The following is a 27,302-nucleotide window of genomic DNA, read 5'->3' on the forward strand; positions in this document are numbered from 1 at the left end:
ATCCCCAGGGCGGGCTCTGGGCTGCGGGAATACGCGCGCCCCAAGCTTTGCGGGCGTCTGGCTCAGGGTCCGAGGTGGGGGTCCTCCTGGCTCCGAGCCCCCCCAGACCTCCAGGGCTGGGGGGATGTCTCGAGAGGGGGGAGGAGATGAATGGAGGCATTCCTCCCCCCAGGAAGGTGGGGTGCCGGCCCCCGGCCCCGCCCCCGGCCCAGCCTCCCACCCCGGGGCCAGATGTTCAGCTGGCGGAGGCGTCGGCTGGGGGAGGGGCGCGGAGGCCCCAGCCGGCACTACTTCCCTGCCAGCGGCTTCATTGTGTGAGCCGGGACCAGGGCGCCGGGGCGCCGGCCGGGGATGGCAGGCGGCGGCCGGGGCGGCCGGGGCGGCCGGAGCGGCGCGGGCAGCGGCAGCGGCAGCGGCGGCTGGGCCGGGGGCGGCCGCGCCCCCCGCGGCTCCGCGCCGCGCCGCCCCCGCCTCTGAGCCCCCCGGAAACTTTCTGCCGCCCCCCGGGGCCGCCGGCTGTCCCCCCAGATCCAGATCCCCCCGGGGCCGCCGGCTGTCCCCCCAGATCCAGATCCCCCCGGGGGCCCGCCGGCTGTCCCCCCAGATCCAGAGCCCCCCGGGGCCGCCGGCTGTCCCCCCAGATCCAGAGCCCCCCCGGGCCCGCCGGCTGTCCCCCCAGATCCCCCCCGGGGCCCCGGGGGCGCGATGCCGTCGGTGATGGAGAAGGCCGGCGCGGGCTCGGGGATCCTGTCCCGGAGCCGGGCCAAGACGGCGCCCAACGGGGGCCAGGCCCCCTCGGAGGATGACAGCAGCGAGGAGGAGCACTCCCACGGTGAGAGCCGGGGCCGGGGCCGGGGCCGGGGCCGGGGCCGGGGCCGGGGCCGGGCCGGGGCCGGGGCCGGGGCCGGGGCCGGGCCGGGGGCCGGGGCCGGGGCCGGGGCCGGGCCGGGGCCCGGGAGCCCGGGGGCTGAGGCCGCCGCTGCCGCCACCGGCCTGGGGGCGGGGAGAGGGGAGAGCCGGGAGCCTTCGGGGCTGGCCTCCTGGGGGGAGGGGAAAGGGGAGGAGGGGGGTGGTCTCAAAAGGGAGCTGAGGAGAGACACGTGGGCACCCGCCATCCCCCTCCCCCCCACCATACATAGAGCGCTTCCCACCCCCGGCCTCCAGTTCCCTCCCAGGACCAGGCATTCTGCCTCCTCTCCCCTGGCCTCCTGCCTTGTTTTCCCTAAGCCGGCAGAGAGGGGACAAAGCTGGGGGCGCCGGGCCTCGGCTGTACCTTCCTTTCCACCTTCTCCCGACCCTCCTGGGAATTCAAGGTAGGGCGGCCCGGCGCCTCTGCCGCCAGGTCACCCTGGAAGCCCCCTTTTCCTGCTCCCAGGCCCAGAACAAAGGGGGGGGGGAGGCTGGAGACCACCCAGCAATCCTCTGCCCCCTTCCAGGATAACTTCCGTCTCTCGGGCCCTCTACTGTCCTGTGGAGGGTGCCGAGCCGAACAGTCCCCCCATTTTGCAGATGAGAAAACTGAGGCGCACCCGGCCCAGGGTACCCAGCCGGTCTCTGACTCTCATCATTAGCCTGGGCTCCCTCTCCTGAACCTCTGTGAACAGGGTCCCTTGGAGAGAGCCTGGAAGGAGGGGCACCCCCCACCCCTGCCCGCCCCCTTGGGTCCCTTCTTCTCAGCCCACTTCTACTCTTGATCCCACAGACAGCATGATCCGAGTGGGGACGAACTACCAAGCAGTGATTCCCGAGTGCAAGCCAGGTAAGGAGGAGGGGACCCCACGTGGCTGGGTTGGGATCCGGGGACAGGCCTGGGGGGGGGGGCAGGGGCAAGCCTTGTGGCTGGAGAGTCTTGCTGCTTCCCTGCCCTTCCCCGGGGGCCATCATCACCCATGGGTCCCTTCCCTCCTCCTAGAGAGCCCGGCCCGATACAGCAACAAGGAGCTGAAGGGGATGCTGGTATGGTCCCCCAATCACTGCGTCTCCGACGCCAAGCGTGAGTTGGGGGGTTGGGGCCCTTAGGGGCAGGGGAGGGGGAAGGCCCGAGGGGAGCCCAGCTTTTGGGAAGAGGCCGGGATGCCTCAGTTCAGACCTGGCCCTCTTGGGGGGACTGGGCCCTGGATCCATGTCTGGCCGCCAGGCACTGGAGCCCGGCCTCCTGGGTTCCTCCTTATCTGTGGGGGGTGGGGGTGGCAGGGTGCAATGCCTGCATTTGTTCCCCATCTCCACTAGGGGGTCCAGGGGCTAGGATGCCTTAGTTAGATTCATCCCTGGGAAGGGGCTAAAGGCCAGAGGATCTCGCTTTGTTCTCCACATCTGTGTGTGAATGAGTGTGAGTTGGGGGGAGGGGGAGGGGGAGGTCATTGACTGGGAAGCCTGGATTCAGACCCATCTGTGGGAGCCAAGGAGAGTGAGGGTGGGAGCTGGGATACCTGAGTTTGGACCCACGGCTAGGAAAAGGGTTGGAGAGTGCGACGTCCAGCCCCGCAAGGGGGGCGGGCTTGGGGGCTGAGGGCTCTCCTTCTTCTCGCCCCTCCCAGTGGACAAGTACATTGCAATGGCCAAGGAGAAGCACGGTTACAACATTGAGCAGGTCAGTCTGGCCCCAGCTGGGAGGAAAGTGGGGGGGGGGAGGCGGAGGAGAGCGCCATGGGAAGGAAGGTGGGGGGAGACGCCGTTCCGAATGGGCAGGTGACTCAGGGCCAGCCTCTCCAGGCCCTGGGAATGCTGCTGTGGCACAAGCACGACGTGGAGAAGTCTCTGGCAGACCTGGCCAACTTCACCCCGTTTCCAGATGAGTGGACTGTGGAGGACAAGGTGCTGTTTGAACAAGCCTTTGGCTTTCACGGGAAGTGCTTCCAGCGCATCCAACAGATGGTACGGGGGCCCGCCCGGCCCTAGCCCAGGGGCACTCGAGTTCCACAGTCCCGTTTCTCAAGGTCCGGGGCTTCAGATGCTCCCCCCCCTTCCCCACCAGGAGTCGAGGCTCCTGAAAGATCCTGCCCTCCTTCCCCAGGGCCCCAGCCTGAGACCTCCAGCCTCCTCCTGGGGTCCCCTCCTGGCCATCCAGCCCCTGCTCACCACTCGCCCTTCCTTCCTAGTTGCCAGACAAACTCATCCCCAGTCTGGTTAAATACTACTATTCTTGGAAGAAGACTCGAAGTCGCACAAGCGTCATGGACCGCCAGGCCCGGAGGCTGGGTGGCCGCAAGGACAAGGAGGATAGGTGGGACTGGAGGTGGCAGTGGTGGCGGCGGGGGCTTCCCCAGGGAGTAAGAGGGGAGGCCCCGAGAACAGGAGGGCGAAGCTGGGGAGGGTCAGGAATCTGGGGGAAGGGAAGCCAAGGGCTTGGGGTTGGGGGTTGTTATGGGCCTTGGGGGAGGGCTTTGACTAGGATCTCATGTGCTCCCTGGACCCTCTGCCAGCAGTGATGAGTTGGAAGAGGGAAGAGGAGCCACTAGTGAGGGAGAGCCAGATGCTGGGGACCCCAAGAGAGAGGTGAGGTCCAGCTGGGCTAGACCCTGTGTCCCCTAGCCCCCCTGCTCACAGCTCCGTCCCCTCCCCCCCGATTCCTCAGTTGTTTCTTCCTTCACTTTGCCGTTCTTCATTTCCCCAACAGCCACCCCCCACACGGCCCCTGAACGCCAGGCCCGGCCCAGGGAAGAAGGAGGCCCAACTCTCTCAGTACCGCCATCACCCTCTTCGGACCCGCCGTCGCCCTCCCAAGGGCATGTACCTCAGTCCGGAGGGCATCACGGCCGTCTCTGGGAGCCCCGACCTCGCCAGTCTCACCCTTCGGGGCCTGGACTCCCAGCTGGTCTCTCTTAAGCGCCAGGTCAGTCACTAAGAGCCTAAGTTCAAGAGGGGTGAAGGCAGGAGACAGAATCGGGGAGTGTGGGGGTCAGGAAATGGACTGGGGGCGATCCCTTGTCCTGGGAAAGGCCTGCTGGAGCCCCAGAGGGTCAGATCCTGAGGGGCAAGGCCTGACTTTGGAAGCAATTTTTCAATTTCTACTGCAAAATATGACCATCCTGTGGTTGGGGGGGGGCACGGCGGGTAGAGCTCCGGGCCAGGAGTCGGGAAGACCTTTCAGATCCAGCCTCAGACACTCCAGGACCTGGGGCAAGTCCCTTAAGCACAGTGTGCCCGTTTCCTCAGCGGTAGAAAGGGGTTGATTTGAAGGGCAGTCGGGAGGATCCAGGGAGGTGACGCTGTCTGCCCTGTCCCCGGCAGGTCCAGAGCATGAAACAGACCAACAGCAGCCTTCGCCAGGCCCTGGAGGGCGGCATCGATCCGCTGCGGCCCCCCGAGGTGAGGCCGCTCCCGGGGGATCCGGCTCCTCGGGAGGGGGACCCAGGGGTTTGCGTGTGGGAGGAGAGCCCCCATATCCTCTTCCCTACTCTCTCCAGGCCAATACCAAGTACAATTCGAGATGGACCACGGACGAGCAGCTTCTGGCCGTCCAAGGTGAGGGGGCCGTGGATGGGGGTGCCGGACTAGCACCGGCCAGGCTCCCATCCCATTGGGAGGGACGCCGCCAGAGGCTCTCCCCTCCTGAACCCATCCTCCCCGCAGCCATCCGAAGATACGGGAAGGACTTTGGCGCTATCGCGGAGGTGATAGGGAACAAGACGCTGACCCAAGTGAAGACCTTCTTTGTGAGCTACCGCCGGCGCTTCAACCTGGAGGAGGTGCTGCAGGAATGGGAAGCCGAGCAGGATGGGGCCGCGGCCCCGGCTCCCCCTGAGGAGGCCCGCAAGGGGCTCCCTGCCCCCGCTGCTGCCAGTGAGGAGGAGGAGGAGGTGAGAAGGCCAGTCTTCCCTTTGGACAGTCCCGAGTCCCCTTCTCTGGGCCTGGCCCTGCTCTGGAGTGAGGGACTGGACTGGCTGAGGGCCATCTAGAAAACCTCCTGTTCCTGCCCATAAAAGGAAAAAGTCCTGGAGGGGATGAGGAAGTCTTGGGAGAAGAGCAGAGTGGGCCTGGGGTTCGAATCTGACTCCCAGGATACCGGCCCTCAGATTCTTTCTTCCCACAGGTCCAGATCACGGCAGTGTCTCGGTCGGCACCCCCAGTACTGCCCGCTCCCCCTCCTCCCACCTCCCTGTCTCAGCCCCCCCCACTGCTTCGACCTCCCTTGCCCACAGCCCCGACCCTTCTCCGCCAGCCCCCTCCGCTGCAGCAGGGCCGATTCCTCCAGCCGAGACTGGCTCCCAACCAGCCGCCGCCTCCTCTCATCCGCCCTGCCCTCGCCGCCTCCAGACATAGTGCCAGGGGTGGCCCTCAGCCACCACCTGCTTTGCTAGGGGGCCCCTCTGAGCCCCCACCCCCCTCACTCTGAGTCCTCCCCCCATCCTGGACACCACCTGCTTCAGTGAGGACAGATGGAACGGGCACCTCAGCCCCCCACCCCGCAGCAGATGATGAGGGGCCTGCGATGCCAGCATCTGGACGCTGGCGCCTGAACCCCAAGTGCCAGCACTGGGATCTTTGGCTCCAGGTGGCCCCCTGGCCAACCCTGTGCCTGCTTCCTGGAGCTGCCCAAGCTCCTAACTGGAATGTTGCCTCTGGCTGAACTGTTTCTCTGGGATTTCCACCCCCCCCCCCCACCAGCCCTGCCTCTCCCTGGTAGTAGGGACCGTAGTGACTGTAGATTAGAGAGAAATGAGGGCAGGCAGAGGGGCTCAGGAGAGGGCTGCCCCCTGCCTTCCCCACTGACGGCTGGGGAACCAGCGAGGGGAGGGGGGGAGTTATGGCAATAAGTCTTGGGGTGGGGTGGGAAGGGGGGAGGGTGGGCACTGGTGGGATGAGATTGGCCCTTGGTGAGGTATCAAGGGGAAGGAACCCCCTTCCACCCCCCTGGGGGGGAGGACCTAGCTCCTTGGATCGGGGAGGTGGGGCAGCCACAGGGATGCTGGTTGGGGGCTCCAGCCTGTCCCTCTCCACCTACTGCCAGTGGGGGGGGGTGTGTGTGTGGATGGGTGTGGGTGTGTGTAAAACAACTTTAGGCTGGAGAAAGGAAAGCCACCTGAATTTATTTTTTGTCAATTTTTAAAATAAAACTTTTGTAAAGCTCCCTGGGTGAGGCCCTCCCTTCCCCAGCCTCAGCACCCTGTCCCCTGGGGGGAGGGGGGGAGGGCCTGCCAGGACCCCCTCTGGCCCCGGTGGCTGCTGCAGGTCTAGCCCGGCCAGGGAGAAGAAAGGAGAGCAGCCGCGGCCCAAGGCTCAGATTCCAAACATTCTCTTTATTACGTGTGTCTGATCCAGAGGAGAAACTAAGTAGGGGAAGGGGGGGAGGGACTTGTGAGGGGAGGCAGGGGGGGAAGAGGGACCTGACTTTGTGGTCCCCGGCCCCCCCCAGCCCCCCCCCCGAAGCTGAGCTGTTCCCCTCCTGGGTCCCACTGATCACCCTGGGTGGGCTACGAGGGAGGAGGGGGGAGGAGAGTGGAGGGGTAAAGCCCTTGGTCTGGAGCCTGAGCCCTCTTGTTGGGGTGGGAGGGGGTTAGCAAGACCCCCTTCCTGGAACCCAGCAGCTCTGCTCACGGCTGAGCCTCAGGCTGGAAGGCGGGAGGGATGAAGAAAGGGAAGTCATCATAAATCAAAAAAAAAAAAAACAAAAACAAAATAAAATAATAATAATAAAAAATAAAACCCATCACAAAAATGTACAACTCAGATATGGGTGGGAGCACCCTGTGCACGACCCCTCCCCCACCTCTCAAGAACAGAAACAGCAGAGAAATAAATTAAGGGATGCCACGGCCGCCACCAGCTGAATGCCCCCGGTCCCCACTGGGCCCTCGGTTGCCCTTCGGCCCAGACGTTCCCGGGGAGCCGGGACCCGAGGGGCGCCGGTGTCACGAAGCAAAGAAAAGAGCTAGAGAAGCTGGAGGAAGGCGGGAGATGGGCAGAGGAATCCCACAGCCCCTGACCTAGCTGGTGCCCAAATTAATGCCAATGGAGGAGGGGAGGATGTGCTTGCAGACTGGGGCCTCTCCCAGAAAGGAGACTTCCCCTGTCCTCCCAGACCCCCAAGAACTCACTGCCCGGTGCTGGCATCTCCCTCCCAGCTTGGCAGCCCCCAGACCCATATTTCTTAGATATTTGGCAGGGAAGAGGGGAAGCCCCAGGAATCAACCCTGTCAAAAGCCTGGGGGGGGGGGAGAGTGTGAGGGAGAAAGGCTGCCCCCTCCCCCTAACAGCAGCTTGTGGAAAGTAAATGCCCAGCAAAGGTGGGGGGAGAAGTAACAGGAAGAAATGGCACCGAAAGTAGATCCCCCCATCCCTGGCCCAGAACAATCTCTCTTCCCTTGCCCACAGCACCGACACCCTCCCATGCCCCCCAGTCCTATGGATGGGCACTCAGCACTGGGGCCCGAGGCTAGAAAGGCAACCCCTGGTGGTTTATTTCGGAGAAGGTGGAAGGCAGGGCAGGACTCCCCAACTGGCCGGGTCTGGAGGGGGAAGGGGCAGTGAATCCCCCCCCCCCGAAAAGAGGGGGATCCATCTGTGAACACTCCCTGGGGGAGGAAATGCCGTCAATCCAGTCTGAAGGACCCCAGGAGAAGGGCGAGGAGGTGTCCGGTGCATTTTGTTTTTTTTTTTTGGTAATAAAAAAATTCTTGGTTTCGGCGAAATACTCTGTGCAACCGCAGTACCTGGGGGTACCCCGCGCCCCCACAGCCCCCTCCATTCCTTGTTTCGTGCTGGGGGGTCACAGGGTGGGGGGAACAACCTTCCCTCCCCCACAAATGTGGAGGAACAAAACTGAAGAGGAAGGGGGGGCAGGCCCTGCTCCAGCCCCGCCCAGGGGCAGTGGGCGCCCTCTCTGGTCCGGGGCCGCGACCCCCCCAGCAGCCTGTTAAAGCTTGAGCTCGTTGGCAATCTTGGAGGCGATGTTCTTAAAGGCCATGGAGGTGCCCGAGATGCGCTTGAAACGCACGCCATTGAGGGAGAGGCGTGGCAGCTTGCACACCTCCATCTCCCACTGCACGAAGGTCTCGTGGCCCGGGGTCCCGTGCATGCACAGCAGCATGAACTTCTCCTGCAGCTCGCATTGGCAGTTGTTAGCGTCCAGCACCTTGCGGATCTCCCGCATCATCTCGTTGGGCTCCATGGAGCTGGTCGTCTTCATGCTCCAGGTGAAGCGCAGGGAGCGTGGCTTGGCCTCGCGGTTCTCCTCCTTATCCTTGTCGCTGCCCCCGCTGCCCACCAAGTGAGGTCTGCAGGGGCGAGAGGTGGGGGGTCAGACCTGGGCAGCTTGCAGAAGGGGGAAGAGGAAGAGAGGAGGAAGAGAAGGAGAGAAGGGAGAGGAAGGAGAAGGGGAGGAGGAGGAGGCAGAGGCTACTTGGAGCTGAAGCACGCACACAGGGGGCGGGGAAGGGGAAGGGAAAGTTAAGGGAGGGAGGGAGGGTGGGCAGCCCCCAGACCTGCAAGGCTGGTCCCTCCTCCCTACTCTGGGCAGGCACAAAAGCTCAGACAACAGCCCGGGTGCCTGGCCTGGCTGGGCTGAATGGAGCCACATTTCTATGAAAAGCCCGGGAGCCACGGGGACCCCTCTCAGCCCCTCTGAACACAAAGGAAGCACTCCCGACGGCTCAGAGACTCTCCCATGAGGGAGGCCGCCGAGGCCCACAAAGCTGGGGCCCTGAGTGGCAGCCCCCAGTCCTAGACCTCCCAGGCGGGGGTCCCAGGGCAGCAGCCAGGGCAGGGATGGGGCAGCAGACAGACAGAAGGGCCCAAGTGGTGGAAGGAGGAGAGCAGACCTCTGGGACTGGCTGTTGGCTCACAGCTCTCTCTCTCACCTGAGGGTCTCCACTCGGTCTTTGCTTTCGGGCTCATTCGGGTTCCTCAAAAAACAGAGCGAGGGAGAGTTTAGTTCAGGGCCTCTCCCTCCTGCCGCTGCTGCCAGACCCCAGGGAAGGGGAGAGAAGGGGGAGGCGCTTTTGTGCAGCGCCCAGGCCCAGAGAAGGCTCGACGCCGGCATGCCAGGGTCCCTGCCCAAAGAGGGGGCTCGGCCTCAAGTGTTTGCTCGACCCCCCCCCCAAGCTTCTTTTTCTGCACGAATCACAAGGAATGGTCTCCACTTCTCCCCACTCCCCCAAGCTCAGCACTAGGAAACAGGACCACCGATCCCCAGAGGCGGAGGGGGGCAGAGGTGCCCGCCCCCTGCCAGCCTAGCAGATCTGACCCTCTGTGGAGGTGGGGGGTAGAGTCTTCTTAAAAGAAAGACCAGGAGAAGTTAGAGCACAGAGCAGGGAGAGCCATTTGGAATCTGTTGGGGAAACCTGGAGCTGTCTGAATGTGTGCCGGCAGGGAGAAGAAGCAGACGCTGACCATGGCTCCCTGGGCTCCCTGGCCTGAATAATGCTAGTGATCTCCCTCCCCATCAACCAGACTGAAAAGCCACGTGCCGATGCCAAGGGCACCTGGGCCACAGCCCGCTGAGACGTCCCTGGGGGTCCCACACCCTTGGGTGCTTCTGGCCCCGCTGAGCGGCTTCTCTGGGGTGGGGGGTTGAGGGGGCAAGGAGAGCAGGGAAGAGATGGGGAGGGGTATGGGGGTGGGGGAAGGGGGAACACGAAGACCCACAGACACACACACACACACACACACACACACCAAACAGCACACAAGAACACACCGAGAGAGAAGGCAGAGAGAACAGAGGAGGGAGGGAGGGCTCTTCACACTGGGACTCTTCCCCAAGGCCTGGACTGGTCAGAGGGCCCAGCTCTAAGAGGCCTCCCAAGACCTTGGGGCTCCTCCTTTTGTGGATGAGGGTCAAGGAGGGGATGCCACAGGAGGTGGGCAGGGGGAAGGGCAAGCACCCTGCCCCCCACCTCTACAGTCTCTGTCTCCTCGGAGCTCGGCTGCTTTTCGAGGCCTCAGAAGCTAGCGAGGGGAAGAAAACTAGGGAAGAGACCTCTGAGGGCCTGGGGTGGGAGTCAGTGGTGGCTCTAGTGTGATAGAGGGTCGGCCAGAAGAGGGCGCCCCTGCTCCCCATACCTCTTCCTCAGAGGCCCAACCTCCTCAGTGCTGGAGACCTCAGCCAGTCCCTGCGTCCCCCTCCCCAAGGGGGCAGGGGAGGAGCAGGATGGCAGAACCCTGTCCAAGACAAAAGGGGGCCGAGGAGAGGACACAAGCACCAGAGGACACAGGTTGGTCCCCTGGTTTCAGCATGCACACGGGCAGGGGAGAGAAAAGGACCCCGAACCAGGGAAGGGAAGGGTCAGGCCATCTTAAAGGGAAGGGCCTCTGGAGGCCACGAGGGCTCATTGGTGCCAGCAGCTCAAGGGACAGTCATCCGTGCTGGCACAGAACAGATCTCCCGGGGCTGACACTGAATTGCTTCAAGTTGCCCCCTCCACCCCCAACCCCGGGCCCTCACACTAAAGTGCAGGCCCTGAACCTTCCCACGATTTTCCCCCAAAGGCCCAGAGTCGAGGGCCCGAGGCTCAGCAAGGCCCCAAGCAGACCGGCCCCCCAGCCAGGGCCTGTCTTCGTCCCTTTAAGATGTCTGGTGGGAACCAGAGGCCACAGATGGCCGAGGGGAGAGGAGCCAGGAGAGGGGGGATAGTGACAGAGACGGGACACGCACAGGGGACAGACACACACAGCGGGCTCAACGCCTACCTTCTGGCAAACCTGAAAGACAGATTTCTAAAAAAAAAAAACAAAACAAAACAAAACAAAAACAAAAAAGACAAAATAAAAAAGAAATAAAATAAAAAACCGACAACAACAAGACGGTGTATGGATAAGCAGGGAGGGAAGAGGCCCTTCTGAACCAGGCGTCACCCTCCTCCGGGGAAAGCCGCTCAGCGAGGACGCTGCCCCCCTTCCCTGGTGGGCGCTGCCAAGGCGGGCCCTCTGAGCCAACATGAGCCATCCCCAAGGACCCCTGCCGAGAAGACCCTGAACTGGAGACCTCCCTGGTCAGCAGGAAGCTCCTCTAGAGGCTCCAGGAGCTCTGGGGTCACAGGGGAGGGGGGGGAGAGGGGGAAATGGCCTTGCCCTGGCCAGACGATGTATGGCCTGGGCTGGGCCTCCGAACCCGCAGAGGCCAGAAGGCGGCAGAGTTTTCCCTTCCTGCCCCAGCGCTTTCCCTCACGATTCTGCAGCTGCGTCACCAGGATATGAGTTTCCATGGGAACTCAGGAGAGAAGAGGGGGCTTTTATTTTAGCATCCAAGTTCACACTCCCAGAGAGGAGGCGGCAATGGCCATCTGCTTGGGGCTGGGAGTGATGAGGATGTGGAGGGGAGGGGGTGGGGAGCAGGGGAGTCTGGGTGGTCACTGGAGGAGACAGAGGGCACCCCCCAACCCCCCAGCTCTGAAGCCTGACTGGTCACAGTCGAAAGCCTGGTCACTTCTGGCTTACCACCCCTGGGCCACAGCCCCACTCACCTTCGAACAAACTTGGAGGTGAATTTGCTGAAGATGCTGCCGGAGGCCCCCCGCCGGCCTTGGCTGTGGCCCGAAGGAGAGGCAGGTGTGACCCCATAGGGCAGGTTCTGTTGATCCCGCACCTGGCGCAGCTGCCCAGCGTGGAAGGTGCTTCTGCTCGATACGCCCCGGGGGAAGTTGGTCCGCTCTGGGGCTCCCCCACTGCTGCTGATGTTGTGGGCTGAGGGAGAGGCCACAGGGACCCTCTGGGGAGCAGTGCTGTAGGGAGAGGGGGAGAAGCAGGGTCAGGGAGGAGGTTCTCCCCAAGACCCCTTTCCACAAGGCTGGCAGCAGGACTGCTTGGGGTCACAGAAAGAGGGAGGCAGCCACAGCAAGGGCAATGAGGAGGAAGTGTGAGCGGTGGCTGGGGATGGGAAGGGGAGGGGACGTGCCCCCCCCCAGTGCTCAAGCAGCATCATGCCTGGTTCCTTTGGCCCTGGCTTAGGGGTCGCACGCCCTGGGAAGGAAGAGCCACCTTCCTCAGCCTTCTTGAATCCCCACCAGCTGCCTGAAACTGGGCAGACCCCCCCCCCCAGGGGGGGGCGGCACACAGGAGGAGCAGCCCCAGCACACTTGCCTGGGCCTGGGCACCTCACAGTTACTGTCTGTCGGGGGCAACCCTGAGGCCTTGTTGGGGTGCATGGAGGCCGACATGGACTTCTGATGCTGGCGGGGCCGGGCCGCAGAGACAGCGGCAGAGGCGGAGGCCGTGGAGGCCCGGGAGCCCGGCATGGTTAGGCTAGGAGACAAAAAGCAGCCAAGATGCGCGAGGTCGGTTAGACGAGGTGGTGGCAGCAACAGCAGTGGAGGCAGCGGGCCCATAGCCTGGTCCAGGGCAGAGCAAGGGGGAGCGAAGGGATGGCAAAGGATATGGGGAGGGCAGGCAGAGGAGGAAAGGGAAGGCCAAGGATGGCAGCAGGTACCCTCCCTGTACCAGCTCAGAGCTGAAGGGCCTCTCTGGCTAGGTGCCCTCTGATAGGAGGAAGCCAAACATCCGAGCCAAGGGCCCCTCCCCAAGACGGCCATCCTGGTCTCAGGCTAGTAGCCAGGAAGCGCAGCCTGGACCTCCAAGGGTTGAAAGGGACAGGGTGCAGGTGTGCTCACCTGTCCTTGCCATTCTGGACGGAGCTCTGGCCTAAGCTGGCCCGGTCTAACAGCGGCGAATTCCGGCTCCTGTTCGTGCTGGTGGAGAGCACACTGTTCTGTGGGGCAAGAGGGGGAGGGTGAGTGGCACAGGGAGGGTGCATCCCTGGGGTTTGGGCCTGTAAGCAGACCAGGAAACTTCACTTCATGCCTGTCCCCATGGGGCAGGGGTAAGGCTCACCGTGGAGGGGGTGGGTGTGGTCTTCTTCCTCTCAAGGCCAGGCAGGGGGCTGGCAGGCACCTTGGCAGTGCTGCTGGCCTTTCGCCCGGACTCCCGTTCCTCCTCGGGCCGCTTGTTCTCCGCATTGTTACTCTGAGTCTTCTTGGAGTAGGAGTTGGAGGTGGGGATGGCAGGACCAGCTGGGGGCAGAGGAGAGGGCAGCAGATAAAGGGGGCAGTCTCTGAGGGGCCCCCGACACCTCCCCCAGACTCTCCAAGCACTCACCCTGATCACTGAAGCGCCGCTGCTTGGGGTTGGCAGAGACGCTCCGCTGGACCTTGTGGGATGGTGATGGAGCGCTGCTGTTGGTCAGTTCTGCCGACGGCCGTGGTTTCAGCGTGATCGGTTCCCCCTCCAGCTGCAAGGCAAGTAGAGTGCCCGGACAAGAGGAGAGTGAGGAGCACAGCAAATGACCACAGTGATCCAGAGAGAGAGAGAGAGAGAGAGAGTCAAAACTACCTACCCTGGGCCCACCCAAAAGGAACTGGATGCCCCAAGGAAGGAGAGAGGGAGGGAGGGAGGGAGGGAGGGAGGGAGAGAGAGAGGGAGAGAGAGAGAGAGAGAGAGAGAGAGAGAGAGAGAGAGAGAGTGTTCCCATGTGAGTTTGCTCCTGTATCTATGTGTGTGTGTGTTCACGTGCACACGTGTAGGGAGGGGACAGCCAGTGCCCCCGGGCCAGCCTGCTCACCTCGGAGCTCTTGTAGCCCAGGAGCAGGTAGGTGGCCATGACCTCATTGTACTTCTGGCTCACCAGTGAGTCCTGGATCTCCTCCCGCGTGTAGCCCATGGAGACCATCAGCTCTGCAGAGCAGCATAAACACCACAGGTGGTGAGGTCCCTTCTCTTTTTGCTCTAGAGCTCCCCCATGCCCGCCCCCTTCCCGAGACTCCTCACCTGTCCGCCGGGGGTCCTTATAGTCTGGCAGTGGTTCCACATAAGGCTTGAGCTCATCCTCCTCATGCCCCACATTCATCCACCGGTCCTTCATGATTTGCTGGGGGTCAAAGCAGAAAATGAGGGTCAGAGGGCAAAGGCAGCTGCTTGGAGCTCTCCCTCCCCCCAGCACTACAAGTAGCAGTCCCCTTACCTCTAAAGTGCCTCTCTTGCTGGGATTGAGGATGAGAAACTTCTTGAGCAGGTTCTCACAGTCCGTGGACATGTAGAACGGAATCCGGTACTTTCCCCGCAGCACCCGCTCCCGAAGCTCCTGCGAGGGAAGTTGGGACTCAGGGGGCTGAAGTCCTTCCCCAGCTCAGGGCAGAGAAGTCACCCCCTCCTCCCCTTCAGGACCCTCTCCTGGGCCCCCTGGTGCAGCTCCCACACTTTGGGAAAGAAGGGAGGAAACAGGGATGGCTCCTTGAGAAGCCTCGGGCTGGTTGGGGGCAGCAGGGGGAGAAAAGCCACATCTGAGGCCAGAGAGGAGGAAGGACCATAAGGATGTATTCGTGCCTGCACCTTGCCCCACCTTGAGGTTCTGGCCGTCAAAGGGCAGGGAGCCGCTGACCAACGTGTAGAGGATGACTCCGAGGCTCCAGACGTCCACCTCGGGTCCGTCATACTTCTTGCCCTGAAAGAGCTCTGGGGCAGCATAGGGGGGGCTGCCACAGAAGGTATCCAACTTCGTGCCAAAGGTGAACTCGTTGCTGAAGCCAAAGTCGGCGATTTTAATATTCATGTCGGCATCGAGGAGCAAGTTTTCTGCCTGGGAGGGAGAGAGAGAGAGACGGGAAAGGCCTGGGTCAGGAGAGGCCAAGTAAAGGGTGGGAGCAGCATGTTGGATCCCCAGAGACGCAGTGATGGATGTCCCTGAGAAAGGAGAAGACTGCGCACGCCCTTGGACCCAGGGTGGGGATGGAGAGCCCACTGCACCCATCGGCAAAAAGATAATTAAAGGTCGCCGCCATGGGAAGGTTAGGTGAGTTTAGCACTGGTCCCCGCTGAGGTGGAATCACTGCCTTGGAACCAAAGTGGGGGGGGAGTGATGGATGGTCATCGCAGGTCTGTCTGAGAGGCCTCAAGGTCTGGCTCCAGTTCCAGGTACTTCAGGCCACAGTCACCTCGACAGTCAGTGTCAAGTTGGGTTGGGATGCCAATTGATGGGGTGCCTTGGGTCCCACCCCCGATGGGGCAGAAAGGAGGTCTTGGGGCTCTCTGCCAGATATTTGCTCTTCACGGTTGAGAAGTTGAGTCTCCCAGCCACCCCCAAGGAGTGAAAGCAGGGAACTGTGCTGGAGTCTCTACACAAGCAGCAAGGAGATAAGGGATTTTAAAGGGCTAGGCGAGCCCCCAGCCAAGTGGTCAGCTGAGGCCTCTCACCTTCAAGTCTCTATGCACAATGAACTTCTGGTGACAGTACTGCACGGCCGATACTATCTGGAAGGGAGAAGAAGGGGAAGTCAGGAGCATCAGAGACTCCCCTAAGGAGGAGCCACACTTGGCTGGGGGCTGCAGTCAGAGGGGCAACATCTACCTGGAATACAGCCATTGCCCCATCCCCCGCCCCACTGGGCCACAGGGCCAGGTGAACCCACCTGTCGGAACTTTGCTCGGGCCTCTTTTTCCTTCATCCTCCCATGAGCTACCAGGTAATCAAACACTTCTCCTGAAGGAGACAGGGAAAGAAAGGTCAGAGGCCTGGGTGAGCTGAGGGTGCCAGGACAGGCAACAGGGAGAGAAGGAAGGAAGGGCTTGTCACTCACCTCCACTAGCGTACTCCATGACAAGATAAAGAGTCTTCTCTGTCTCGATCACTTCAAATAATTTAACTGTAAGAAAGAATCAGCACATGCTGTGGGTCCCGCCTCAGGGTGCAGATCACACCTTCAATAGAAGGCTCCTTCCTTCCTCTCCAGATTCACATCAACAAAGTGCTTTCAGAAAGGTGGACAAAGGACTTTTGCCACAACTTTGTGAGAAAGATGGTGAAGCTACTTTTATCTCCATTTGACAAATTAATATAACAGGGTCCCCCAGCTAGCAATGAGGCAGCAGAATGTTGAGGGGATTCTTCTGACACCAAGGTCAAGCCTCTCCCAGTCCCCCCAGTCTCTTCGTGTAGACAAAGCTGCCCTGAAGTAGAGGCAGAAGAATTCAGCATCTTTGAGTCCCCAGAGAGTCTACTAGTCAGGACCTCAGTTCCCTTATTTGTCAGATGAGGGTAGTGACCTCTCTCTCCTCCCCCAGATCAGGCCTTCCCAGGAAGAGGAACTGAACTTTTTCAAAAGTAGCCTGGTTGGAGGGGAAAATAGTGCATGGGAGCCCAGCTCTCACCTATGTTGGGATGATTCAAAACCTTCATTATTCTTACTTCCCGGAATAGCTGGAAAATAAAAAGCTGAGGGTCATCCTTTCTTCCCTTGGGACCTTCTACTCCACCCACCCCCCCAAACTGGGCCTCAGCTCATCAAGCAAAAAAAAAAAACCCCAAAAAAACAAAAACCAAAAGACAAAAAAGATAGGAAGGATCTGCCCTACTCCTGGCTGGCCTGCCAGTCCACTCTGTCCTGACACCCGTCTGGGGGAGGGGGAGAAAAGCAGCAGAACCAACAGAAAGACCACTGTAGGGCTCTCCCAGCAAGTTAAGCCTTCAGTCTTCATTCTATTGAAGGCAGATGACAGGATTTCCTAGGTGGGAAGGCTGAGGCAGGGGAGGGGGGGGGAGAGAGAGAGAGAGAGAGAGAGAGAGAGAGAGAGAGAGACAGAGAGAGAGAGAGAGACAGAGAGACAGAGAGAGACAGAGACAGAGAGACAGAGAGAGATGGAGAGAGAGAGAAGAAAGAGGAGAGAAAAGAGAGAAGGAGATTGAGAAACAGAGAGCAAGGAGGAAAAGAGCACATGGGACAAAAGGCCCCACTGTTCGTTGGGGCACACGGACACTGCCTGGGCCCACCCAGGGGTCAGTAATTCCCTAGCATCAGAGGAGCCCCTAATTCTCTCTCCTCATGCTAGCCAAACCCACCCCTAACATTCTCTGGCAAGCACAGAGCCTTGGTCTGGTGAGAAGAAGTGGCTCCTATATATAGCTGATGCCAATTTTAATTAAATCCACCTGCACACACCCGCACTCTCTTTGTGAAACACAAATGGGGGGCTCTGGAGTTATCCCTTTCCATGAAGCCAGATGAAAAAGTCCAGGTCAGCCCACTGAGGGATTGCTTTCTGAGGAGGCGATGGCCTCTCTCAGCACCCCCTCTGCTCTCTGCTGTTTCCAGAATTCTCCTTTGGCTCCACTGAATGGAGATCATGCACATCTTAGGCAAGAAGGCAGAAAAGAGAGCAGTGATGGGCCCTGGACTCTACTGACAGAAGACCAAGCAAGCCGGTCCAGGTTCACTGGGGACTCCCACTGGAGTGTCTCTTCCCAGACCCTATCAATGATTCCGATTCAGAAAAGGCCTCTGGGAGTCAGGTACCCAGAAGGATGGAGGTCAGGATCCAGACTGGCTGCCCTCTGTCTATACTGGCGGGAGGGCAGAGTGGGAAGTCCAATGAGAGGTGACAAAATGGAGGTCCAAACTTTTCTAAGTGCTAAGGTCACAAACCGCCAGTCTCTGATGATGGAAGAGGTTGCTGCCGTAGCAAGTCAAATACAGCTCTTTTCTTCCTCTCTCTAAAATAGGGAGGGCGGTAGGAGGAGAAGGAAGTCCTGTTTCTTGGTTCTGGCTCTGAAAGGGTCAGCTAAGCCAACACCACCATTCAATTCCCAGAAGCAACCTTCTTTCCTTCTTTCTCTAGGACTGAACAACCCTGGCCTTGACCCCAGTTCTGGCAACATTACAATCTTGCTAGCCCCGGTCCCACTCCCTTCCCCTAGATCAGAACACAAGCCCCCCCACCCAGAAATGCATCCAGCAGAAGTGGAAGGGAGCCAAGTGGGTGCATTTTGGTGGCCTGGGAAATGAAGCAGACACAGAGCCTCCCTCCCCCTCTGCCAAGGCCCAGAGAAGAGAGTTCCCACTTCTACTGTTGCTACGACAACCAGCTACTGGCAAGCTTTTTCCCTTCTGCAAATAAAAAGCTGGCTCCCTTTTCTCCTTCCCAGCAGCTTCTCAGTTTCTGGGGCCAAAATAACTCCAATCTGCCTAGGGGCTCTCCCCAGTGGCTAAGGCCCTTGGTCCCCAACTGCAAGGCAGGGAGGAAATAAAGGCCCCACTCCAAGATCAGAAAAGCCCCCAGTGATTTCTGACCCAGAGGGTCTAGAAAACCATGAGGGAGGAAAATGAAGGGTGCCCATCCCTACACTCCATCTGCCATGACCTCAGGGTTTGGACCACAGAATAGCTTCTAAATTTGACTATCCAGTCATTCAGCCCCCCCCCCCCCCCCCCGGGCAGTGGTTGTCAAGGAAACTGTCAATTACTTCCATGAGACCTCCATCCTTGGACCCCTCTAAGTACTTGGTTTGTACAAGAAGTTGATCATCAACTAGGGCTAAGGAGGACAGGAAAGGAAACCAAGTCAGGCCCCCACTGTATCCAAAGAGTCCTGTGGCAGCTATCGGCCTGGGGATACAGCAAGTTTTAAGAGGAGGTCTGGTGGTCTTCCCTGGTCCCCATGGGGGTTAGGGTTGGTTGGTACCATTGCTTACTTTTTGGAGACTGGAAGAATTGAGCTGGGTCTTGTCAATGATCTTCACAGCCACCTGAAGAGAATGAGAAACAAGAGTCTTTAGCCCAAGGAGACAACCAAGAACTTGGAACCACCCTCTTTGCTGTTCAGACCTGAAGGCAGGAACCAGCTTCCGAGTCATGCCCCTGACAGCCCCCAGAGAGGTGGTCATTCCTCATGCTTCCTTGCTCACCTCCTTGCCGGTTAGGACATGCCGGGCCAGTTTCACCTTAGCGAAGTTGCCCTTGCCGATAGTCTTGAGGAGCCGATAATTGCCGATGTGCGGTTGCTCATCAGCAGAGGTGGCTGAATTGCGGCCACGGAGCATGTTGGCCTTACTGCTGGGCTTGGCGTCCAGATGTCCGAGGGCTGGCTACAGGAAGGAGGCATAGACATAGTTAGGGAGACACACCACTGGATAACCTGCTCAATTCCAGGCTAGGAAGGAACCCCAAGAGAATTCAACATGGAAAAAAATTGGAAAGCATGGTTAACCAAGTGCCCTCACCAACAGGCTCCCTCCTCAGAGCCCTGGATGGCTTCCCTAAAGACTGCCAGTTCCCTAACTAATCTCCCTTAGCTACAGGTCTGGTCCTCTCACTCTCTCCAGAATCTTTCAATGGCCCACCAAGGGAAGGCCAAGCTCCCCTTATTGCCATTCGAGGTTTTGCTCCCAAGGGTCAGTCGATCTCCAGTCAACCTCCCAAGCCTTGCCCTCCAACCCATTTATGTAGGGAATACCCCAAGCTGGTGCCTCCTTGAGAGGATCCAACACAAACACTCTCATCCCTGTGCACCATGACATGAATGGATGTGAGCAGGACTCCTGGTCTAGCATCATCTAGTACAGAGAGGGTGCTCAACATAGTAGGTACTTCATTAAGCACTTGCTAAATTGAAATAGCTGGGAATGGGTTAAGCCACTTCGGCAAACAAATGGAGAAAGAGTCTTGGGTTCCAATCCTGTCTCTGACATTTCCACATTAGTTAGTGGTTCTTAGAGCATCAGATCTGTACAAAGAGTACACTACTCCAAAGAGGACACAGAAATGGAGGAGGGAATCCAGATGGGGCAGGTCTTGGTAGGTCCAGGAAGTCTCTCTCATCCCTGGAGAACGGAAGCACCTTGGGGAGCAGACCAGAGTTTTCCAGTTCCTTTATGTTCCCAGGCTTAGCTAGGATGTCGAGGGAGAGGAGGGATCTTTTTTCTGCTCAGCCATGAGTACCCCACCCCACCCCCAAACCACTAGTTTCCAAAAAGCTTAAAACACACAAATGGAAAGGAACCTGTCCCTGGACCTGCCAGTTCAGGCCAGTGGTGGATGAGAAGACTGGAAGGGGGCTGGCTAGCCTCAAGGACTTCTCTTGGACGTCTTCTACCTCTAACATCTATGACAGCCCTGGGACTTCAATGAGGACTGGACCAGAGCAGATGAGCCTAACTTTGGACATTTTATAAGTGGAGCCCCATGGGGTCCTGTCCCCTTACAGGTCCCTTATTCGAGACCAATCTGATTCCCTTTGCATGATGGGTAACAGCCAAATCGAGGAAGTTAAGAAATGTTTCAGGGTTCAGTGCCTGGAGGTCTCAGAAACCAAGCTGAAGACCCCCAGGAAACCACACGTACAAGGAGTGGGAAACTAGAGTGACGCAAACATCTTTCAAGGTGAAAAACTCCTCTTGACCCAACCTCAACAAATTTAACCAAGCAAATGCCTTTTTTCACATCTCCTAAGCGAGGGGCAGCCAGGTCTGAAGCCTGGACAACTGTTCCAAAAAACTTACTAGACCAGTGACCCTGAGCAAGTCACTTAGCCCTGCCTGGCCTAGTTTCCTTGTCTACAAAATGAGCTGGAGTTGGAAATGGCCAAACCATTCCAGTAGCCTGGTCAGGAAATGGGTCCAGATGGGTCATGGAGATTCAGAGGCAACTGAACAACAATCTTAAGTGATGTCTCTGCTTTGCTTCTCTCTTACTGGACCAGACTGCTATACTAAGGCAAGCTGTTTGCCCCGAGGGGAATGAGCTGAGACCCCAACCCTGGGCAGACTGTCCCAGGAATCAATCCTAAGAGTTGGGACTCTTGGTGTCATCCAGTCTCTTCCTTATGTACAGGAATGTACCCCCCCACAGATCCAAGGACTGAGATCTCCCAAGGTGGCTGTACCATGACGGATTGAAATCTTCGTGTGTGTGTGTGTGTGTGTGTGTGTGTGTGTGTGTGTGTGTGTGTGCATTCCCCTACTTCCACCTATCTTGGACCCCAATAGCTTACAATATCTTGGAAGAAAGTATCAGGCTTTGCTGAATGCTTTTTTTTTTTTTAGGTTTTTGCAAGGCAAATGGGGTTAAGTGGCTTGCCCAAGGCCACACAGCTCGGTAATTCTTAAGTGTCTTGAGACCGGATTTGAACCCAGGTACTCCTGACTCCAGGGCCGGTGCTTTATCCACTGCACCACCTAGCTGCCCCAATTTGCTGAATTCTTGATTAACACTTCCTGGAAAATTTGCTTCTACTACTGTTGGGGCAACTAGGTGGCACAGGAGATAAGAGTGCTGGGCCTGAAATCAGGGAAGACCTGAGTTCAAATCCAGTCTCAGACACTTAAATCTCTGTGACCCTGGGCTAATCACTTTGCCCTATCTGCCTCTATTTCCTCATCTGTAAAATGAGTTGGAGAAGAAAATGGTCCACCACTCTAGTATCTTTGCCAAGAAAACCCCAAGCGAGGTTGGACAACTACCACCTCTGCCATGAAGCCTCTTCTCTGGCCAATCAATCCCAGTATTCTCTGCTTCCTCTGGACTCAACGTATTGCCCAGAGGGTAGTTCACTTCTGTGTCCAAGTTAAGTGTACAATAAATATTTATTTAATGAAAGAATAACATCAAGGAAGTTTTGCATCTAGCAGAAAGAATGGCCCAGTGGGGACCAGCACCAAGAGATCTGGACTTTAAGTCCACAAAGAAGCTAAGGTCAAACTTGCCCCTGGGTCACCCTAGGGGTCTGGGCCTCAGGGGTCTCTGGAGAGGAGGGCAGCCTCTTCCTCCAACTTCCCCAGAGCCTAGAAAGACCTCAGAGATGCAGCTCTAGAGATGAGGAGACCCTGGAGTGCCCTTCCTTTGTGACCACTCCGGGACCCCAGGCAACTCTAAGGCACCTACAGTCTACTAGCAAAGGAACTTCCCATAGAACCAATGATAGAAAACTAGATCCAGCCTCCTCTTCAAGAATAAGGAATGAGAACAAAGTCCTAGACTCTGAGAGGAAGCTGGGGAAAAGGCCCAGGAAAGTCTTCAGGCCTATAGGGGTTCCAACAGTGCTCATGAGGTGCTTGAAGGTTTCTAAAGAGCTTTGCATCTGATCTCATTTGTTCTGAGAATGAGAACGGGTCTTGGATTCCCATCCCTCCATTCCCAACAAAAGGAACAACAAACACAACCACCACCCACCCCCTCACCCAGAAGATGGGGGATCTGGGAGAGAGCCTGGTCATCACCTAGGTCCTTTCCTTGCTGGAAGCCAGAGCCTGGGAATTCCCAAGAGGTCTTGGTTTAGCATCTGCTCAGTTGGGTCAAGGGACCCCAAGCACAGGCTGGAGATCTCAGGCACCTCAGCTCCTTCTGAGTGTCCCAGAGGGAGCCATGAGGCCATGGAGAGAATGCCCAGTTATGTCCTCTGTCTGGTCTCTGGCCATACACTGTTCCTTGCTTCTAGGTGTCCTTCCTTAGGCCAGAGGGAGTGGAACCTCTTTGATACCCAAGTTACTCTACCTCTTAGGGACAATGAGAAGTTCCAAGCCCCCCCCATTCCCTTTCTCAATGACCTCTTTCCCCTCCTCTGGTGAGGGGATCCTAGCATCTTGCTTAAAGGGTCACAAGTTTCCAGCAGACTTTCTTGCATCATGTGAAGGAGATAAGATTCTCCATCTGCTCTTCAAACAAGGTTCAGCCTGAACTTCAACTCCAAGAATAAGAACACCAGCTAAGCTTGGCCTGCCATCGCTATGACATAGGAGGGAGCCTGAGAGTCAGAAGTGGATTCCAATTTCCGCCTGGTCACTGACAGGTGGCTATGATGATGCTGTTTGTCCTTCTTTTTCAAAGAAGATCTCGCCATGACAAGCCCATGCACAGGATTTGGGTGAGGGGTGACTTTACATCCCCAGCCTCAGCCTCACTTCCTCCTCCAGAGTCATGTGGGTCCAATGACCAGATATAAATCCCAAGACAACTGGAGGTGGTCCTGGGTCTGACTCTTGGGAAGATATTGCTAAGAAACTTCTGTTTCCTCAGTTGTAGAATGAAGGTTCCTTCACCCCCAGATAAACTAAGGAACTTGGAGGACCGGGGAGCCTCAGAGCACCTCTAGGCTGGCCCTGTTGCCCTGATTTTTTCAGAAAAGAACTGGATCTTTGCTTAACTGCTTGGGGGTGGGGTAAAGACAAAAATGGTTCCTTTCTCTCGCTCTCTGGTCTAAGCTGCATAGATTAGTTAAGGGGCTTGTGTCTCACTCTTGGGAAAACCTGTCTGAAGTAGAGCCCAGGCTCCTGAACCAAAGCAGGCACTCCAAGGGAAACCTTGGGGCCTAGATGACAGACTTAGCACCTGAAAAGCTTGGGAACAAGACAGAGGCCAAGAGAGAAGGAAGAAGGGACTATCAGCCTGGGATCCCGTACCTCCTTCCAGGCAGGGTGCCAGGCTCGCCCGGAAGACAGCTCCACCCTAAGAGGACAGGCCCTGACTCAGGCAGGCATCGCCCCTTCCCTAATGGGAGAAGCTTTCACCAACAGTTCCTCACCTGGGCTGGCCTAAGGTATCATGGGGTACCAGAGAGGGGCAGAGGTAGAAGAAGAGAAAGGAAGACTTGGGGGTGGGAGGGGGCGGCACTCTCTAGCAGAGTCAGCCTAGAGGGAGTGGAATATGTTAAGGGCCCTGGGCCCAGGTATCGGGTCCCCCTTGTCTTTCCTAGTCTTCATGATCATGCTGTGGGGCAGATAAGCACCCCCTCTCCTCTGTGCCTAGCTGGCTTAGCAGAGGAACTGTAATGGGGGGGGGGATTTTCCCTGGTAACCTGCGTCTCCTTTCTTCACTAAGTTGTCCCCTCGCCCCAAGAAAGACTTCCCAGGGGCTCTTCCCACCTTCTACTGCCCCCAGCCACTTTAGCAGCTGTTGAAAGCCTCCACTCTCTGAGGGCTCTAGTTTGGGAAGAGATGAAAACATACCCGTTCTGAGCAAGGGGCAGGGAACCACCACGGCGACTTCCATTCAGCAGGGCCCAGGAAAACCTGTCAGGCAGCGAGGGCAAAGTACAGAGGCCTCGGGGAGCCGGGCCCTGGGTGGGGGAGCTGGCTCAGCCGCCTCCCCTCCTGGCGACACCTTCCACCACCTCCTCAGCGAAAAGTGATGAAGCAGCCAGGCTCGGAGGCCCGGGCCCGGCAACTTCAACTGTGTCGCAACCGAAACCACCACCGGCCGGGAGAGCCCGGCTTCAGCAGGGGGGAGGCCTTGCCCAGAGCCCCAGCCGCCAGGAAGTGGAGTCCCAGAGAACTTCCCAAGGAGCCAGGTGGGAGGAAAGGGGCGGAGAGGAGGGGAGAAGGGAGGGCGGGAGGGAGAGAGGAGGCCTTAGAGCAACTTCCTGCTCCCCTCCCCCTCCCCCAGGAAGTGGGCTGCCCCACCCTCCTAAGGTGAGTCGCTGGGACTCCAGAGGAGTGAGCCAGCCAGGGCCCATCATCAAGTCCTTATCTCACCTTCAGCAGGTGGGCCCTGCCACCCTGGGTGCCGCCCTAAAGAGAAAGGGAAGGACAGGAGATCAGAGGCTAAGAATCAGCTCAACCAGGACCCGAGGCTGCCCACAAGGGGGGAGGGGTGGGCAGCTGGAATTTGAACCCAGGCTCTCTTCCTCCTCATCCAGGAGGATGTTCTGCCTGTGCTGCAGAACCTCCTGATGAAGCACCTGGTGCAGGTGACCAGGACTCTCTGGGAACCTCCCAGGACCCAGTGGCAGCACCCTTGTCCTGGGCTGGGAAGCAAGGACCAGAGACCAGCCGGTCTCCCCCCCCAACCCCCAGGGGCTCCAGGTCTCTCCACCCTAACCATTCTGTGGCCTGCTCATCAAACGAAATTCCTCTGAACCTTGCACCGGGACCATCACAATCAGGAAGTTGGAAGAAATGCTCTCCTGAGGTCCTTTCCCACAGGCCCCTATGCTTTCCAGTCTGGACTAGACTGGGTCCACAGAGGACTCTGCCCCACGCATGTTTACAAGCCAGGCTGCTGCCCACAGGTACAAAGGCAGAGGACTCACAAGCCTCCAAATGAAGTAACAGCACCCCTCCCCAGCATCCTCTAATCCCCCACTCCACTCACTGCCTTCTCCCCCAAAGCTGCCTCAGAGGAGGTGAAGGGCCTAAGCACAAGGAATAGAGATCCATCTGCTCTGGCCAGTCTCCAAGGCCACCCTAGACCCCAGTGTAACCAATCTAAACTTTGTATTGACACGGTTGTTGCCATGTTGTCCCCCCCCCACATGAGACAGCAAGGAGCCAGTGAATAAATCCTATCTGACTGACTGTTTACACCTCTCTTCCTGGCCCCGTCCCCAGCCTCAGGCCTCTGGAAGGCCCCTGGGATGGTGGCCGGCTGGCAACTGAAGTTGTAGCCTCTTCACAAGTTCTGTCCTTGAAAGTCAGAGTCAGAGGGCTGTGCCCTCCCCCCCCCTAAGCTTTTAGCATTCAAGAGGCCCGGAGTCACCGTGATCCAAGAACACAGAGGCACAAACTGAGAAACAGAAATGTATGAAAAATCAAAGATAAAAGATTTAAGAAGGAAGAGGCTGGACCCAAGTCATTCATACTCTAATTCTCACTTGGAGAACCCCACAATTTCAGTAACATCCAAATACAATCCAAGGTGGGAAAGGCCTTCCAGAAGCCAGAGATGAGGGAGAAGGGGCAGCTGGGCAAGTAGGAAGTCCCTAGCTGCCCTGGGGCTCTCCAATCAGGAGCTATGCAAGCAAGACCCGAGGACCAGCACTCCAACAAGTTGGGACAAACCAAGCATGGAGTGCACCAAGAAAGGTGAGCCAGGGGGCAGGACAGAACGGCAGCTCTAGCTCCCTGTGCATTGGCTCAGCAGGATGGGGTTAGTGAGGGGCATCTGGATTCACACCTCACCTCCGGAGCTCCTGTCTGGGATGGAGACCCATAAACCCATGTTACGGATGGAGACAAGTCCCAGGCTCCAAGGAGAGAGGAAAGCACATACCCTGCGTGGGGGAGCTGCCACCTTTTGGGCTTTACCTGTGACTCACCCTGCCATGGTCGGGGGGAGGCCAAACCTCTTCTTGGATTAGGCCTAGTCTAGGAAACCTTTGCCTGGAAAGGGTGAGGGGTAAACAGAGGATCCTTTCTAGCTGCTGGCAAGAGAAGGTGGGTGAAAGGAGAAAACAGGTCCTCCCCAGCAACAGGCAGCTTGGAAACTTTGTCGGAGGCTTCGGCAGTGGACCTTGACCCCTCCTTCCGGACTTCATTCTAGAACGCCTTCCTCATATGCAAAAGGGGCACAATGGCCCCGATCTCATGGAGCAAGGGGGGTTGAAAGGTGCTGGTACACATGTGCTCATGAGCACACTCACACAAACTCACACACATGCAGAGACAGCCCCTCACTTGCCTGCCTGCACTAGTGGGTTATTGTAACCATGGCAACTCCCAAGTTCCTTCACTTTATAGCAGAGGCTGTGTGCTGGGGGGGTGGGGGTGGGGGGGTACAGAGAGGGGAAAGGCGCTGCTGATTACAGGGAAGCTAAGGTAAACCTGGGGTTGACAGAGCTTAATTATCATTGAGGGTCCTTGGCCAAGTCAGTTGCCCTCCTCAATCCCCCAATTTCTCATCTGAGATTTCTTCCAGTTCTAGATTCTGTCATCATATGGAAGGGTTTAGCCTCGGCAGACCTGAGAAGCCACTCAATCAACGCCTTGGGGAGACGGCTGCTAGCACCCGCAGCAGGTCTCTGGGGGTGACCCTGGCTTCTCTGGGTCAGTCCCACCATGCTGGAGGGGGAGCCCACACAATCTCCTCCCAGAAACAGGAGGCTCTGGCAGAGCTCCTCACTGGGTGATAATGACCAAGGCCACCCAGAAAACAAAGAAAAGCAACAAAAGGAGGCTCTTTCAACCTTATACTCTCCACTGAAAGGCAGGCATTATTTCCTTTGGGTTAAGAAAAGGCAAGGCCCTAACCTTCAATGTTCTATTCAAAGAGGAAATGAGAGGATTAAAGACTCATCAAGGAGCTCCAGAGAATGGGATATGAACTGAGTGCAGAAGCAGTAAGTCACCCAAATTCACCAAACTAGAGTGCCAAGACACCTACAATGATCACATCTGGGTATGGAAAAAGACATGGAATATTATCTAGTCCAACTCCAGTATTTTAGAAATTAAAGTTCCCAACAGAGTGGACCATAGGAAAGTAAAGGAATAGTTTGAAGCCTCAAAGCCATCATGTATGAGGAACTCAAAGAAACCTGGGAAGACTTATTTGATCTTTCTCTCCTGAGGCCCAAAGACATTGATAATGACTTATCTAAGGTCACCAAATCATGGAATCTCTTTGGGAATTTGTCTGGGAAGTCACCTAGTTCAGTCTAATAGCTATCAAGGTGCCCTCCAAACTTTACCTACAAACAACTTGAGGAGAAAGTTTCTAGAATCCATTGACTTTTTTTTCTTTTTAGTTTTTTGCAAGGCAATGGGGTTAAGTGGCTTGCCCAAGGCCACGCGGCTAGGTAATTATTAAGTGTCTGAGGCCGGATTTGAACTCAGGTACTCCTGACTCCAAGGCCAGTGCTCTATCCACTACGCCACCTAGCCGCCCCAAGTCCAT

At 57.9% G+C, this 27,302-nt stretch overlaps 2 protein-coding genes across 8 annotated transcripts in view; one reads left to right on the forward strand and one right to left on the reverse strand.

Moving 5' to 3' along the window:
• The first annotated feature begins 505 nt into the window (after nucleotides 1-505).
• Nucleotides 506-5,745, forward strand: RCOR2 (REST corepressor 2). The gene is made up of 12 exons (XM_074227640.1): nucleotides 506-832; nucleotides 1,703-1,759; nucleotides 1,913-1,993; nucleotides 2,538-2,590; nucleotides 2,713-2,874; nucleotides 3,099-3,223; nucleotides 3,426-3,495; nucleotides 3,617-3,832; nucleotides 4,231-4,308; nucleotides 4,407-4,464; nucleotides 4,573-4,799; nucleotides 5,033-5,745. Exons 1-12 carry the CDS (start codon nucleotides 706-708, stop codon nucleotides 5,333-5,335), a joined length of 1,557 nt encoding a protein of 518 aa, XP_074083741.1. The 5' UTR covers nucleotides 506-705; the 3' UTR covers nucleotides 5,336-5,745.
• Nucleotides 5,746-5,830: 85 nt separating this feature from the next.
• MARK2 (microtubule affinity regulating kinase 2) overlaps nucleotides 5,831-27,302 on the reverse strand; it is a 53,043-nt gene continuing 31,571 nt past the window's right edge. For 3 of the 7 annotated variants that reach the window (XM_074231203.1, XM_074231205.1, XM_074231207.1), the window contains exons 2-19: nucleotides 18,605-18,784; nucleotides 18,392-18,445; nucleotides 16,075-16,123; nucleotides 15,504-15,569; nucleotides 15,336-15,406; nucleotides 15,121-15,177; nucleotides 14,270-14,506; nucleotides 13,892-14,011; nucleotides 13,699-13,798; nucleotides 13,493-13,605; nucleotides 13,030-13,162; nucleotides 12,766-12,944; nucleotides 12,546-12,643; nucleotides 12,019-12,180; nucleotides 11,403-11,660; nucleotides 10,630-10,656; nucleotides 8,799-8,843; nucleotides 5,831-8,216 (exon numbers count right to left, since the gene is read on the reverse strand). In XM_074231203.1, the coding sequence (XP_074087304.1) occupies nucleotides 7,856-8,216; nucleotides 8,799-8,843; nucleotides 10,630-10,656; nucleotides 11,403-11,660; nucleotides 12,019-12,180; nucleotides 12,546-12,643; nucleotides 12,766-12,944; nucleotides 13,030-13,162; nucleotides 13,493-13,605; nucleotides 13,699-13,798; nucleotides 13,892-14,011; nucleotides 14,270-14,506; nucleotides 15,121-15,177; nucleotides 15,336-15,406; nucleotides 15,504-15,569; nucleotides 16,075-16,123; nucleotides 18,392-18,445; nucleotides 18,605-18,784 (2,310 nt within the window). In that variant the 3' untranslated portion in view covers nucleotides 5,831-7,855. Of the gene's footprint in view, nucleotides 8,217-8,798; nucleotides 8,844-10,629; nucleotides 10,657-11,402; nucleotides 11,661-12,018; nucleotides 12,181-12,545; nucleotides 12,644-12,765; nucleotides 12,945-13,029; nucleotides 13,163-13,492; nucleotides 13,606-13,698; nucleotides 13,799-13,891; nucleotides 14,012-14,269; nucleotides 14,507-15,120; nucleotides 15,178-15,335; nucleotides 15,407-15,503; nucleotides 15,570-16,074; nucleotides 16,124-18,391; nucleotides 18,446-18,604; nucleotides 18,785-23,638; nucleotides 24,104-27,302 lie in introns of those variants that run through there. The other 4 variants (XM_074231206.1, XM_074231208.1, XM_074231204.1 and 1 more) reach the window with 4 other exon arrangements.

The sequence above is a fragment of the Macrotis lagotis genome, chromosome 3 (genome assembly GCF_037893015.1).
Source record: "Macrotis lagotis isolate mMagLag1 chromosome 3, bilby.v1.9.chrom.fasta, whole genome shotgun sequence".
NCBI classification, from domain to species: Eukaryota; Metazoa; Chordata; class Mammalia; order Peramelemorphia; family Peramelidae; genus Macrotis; species Macrotis lagotis.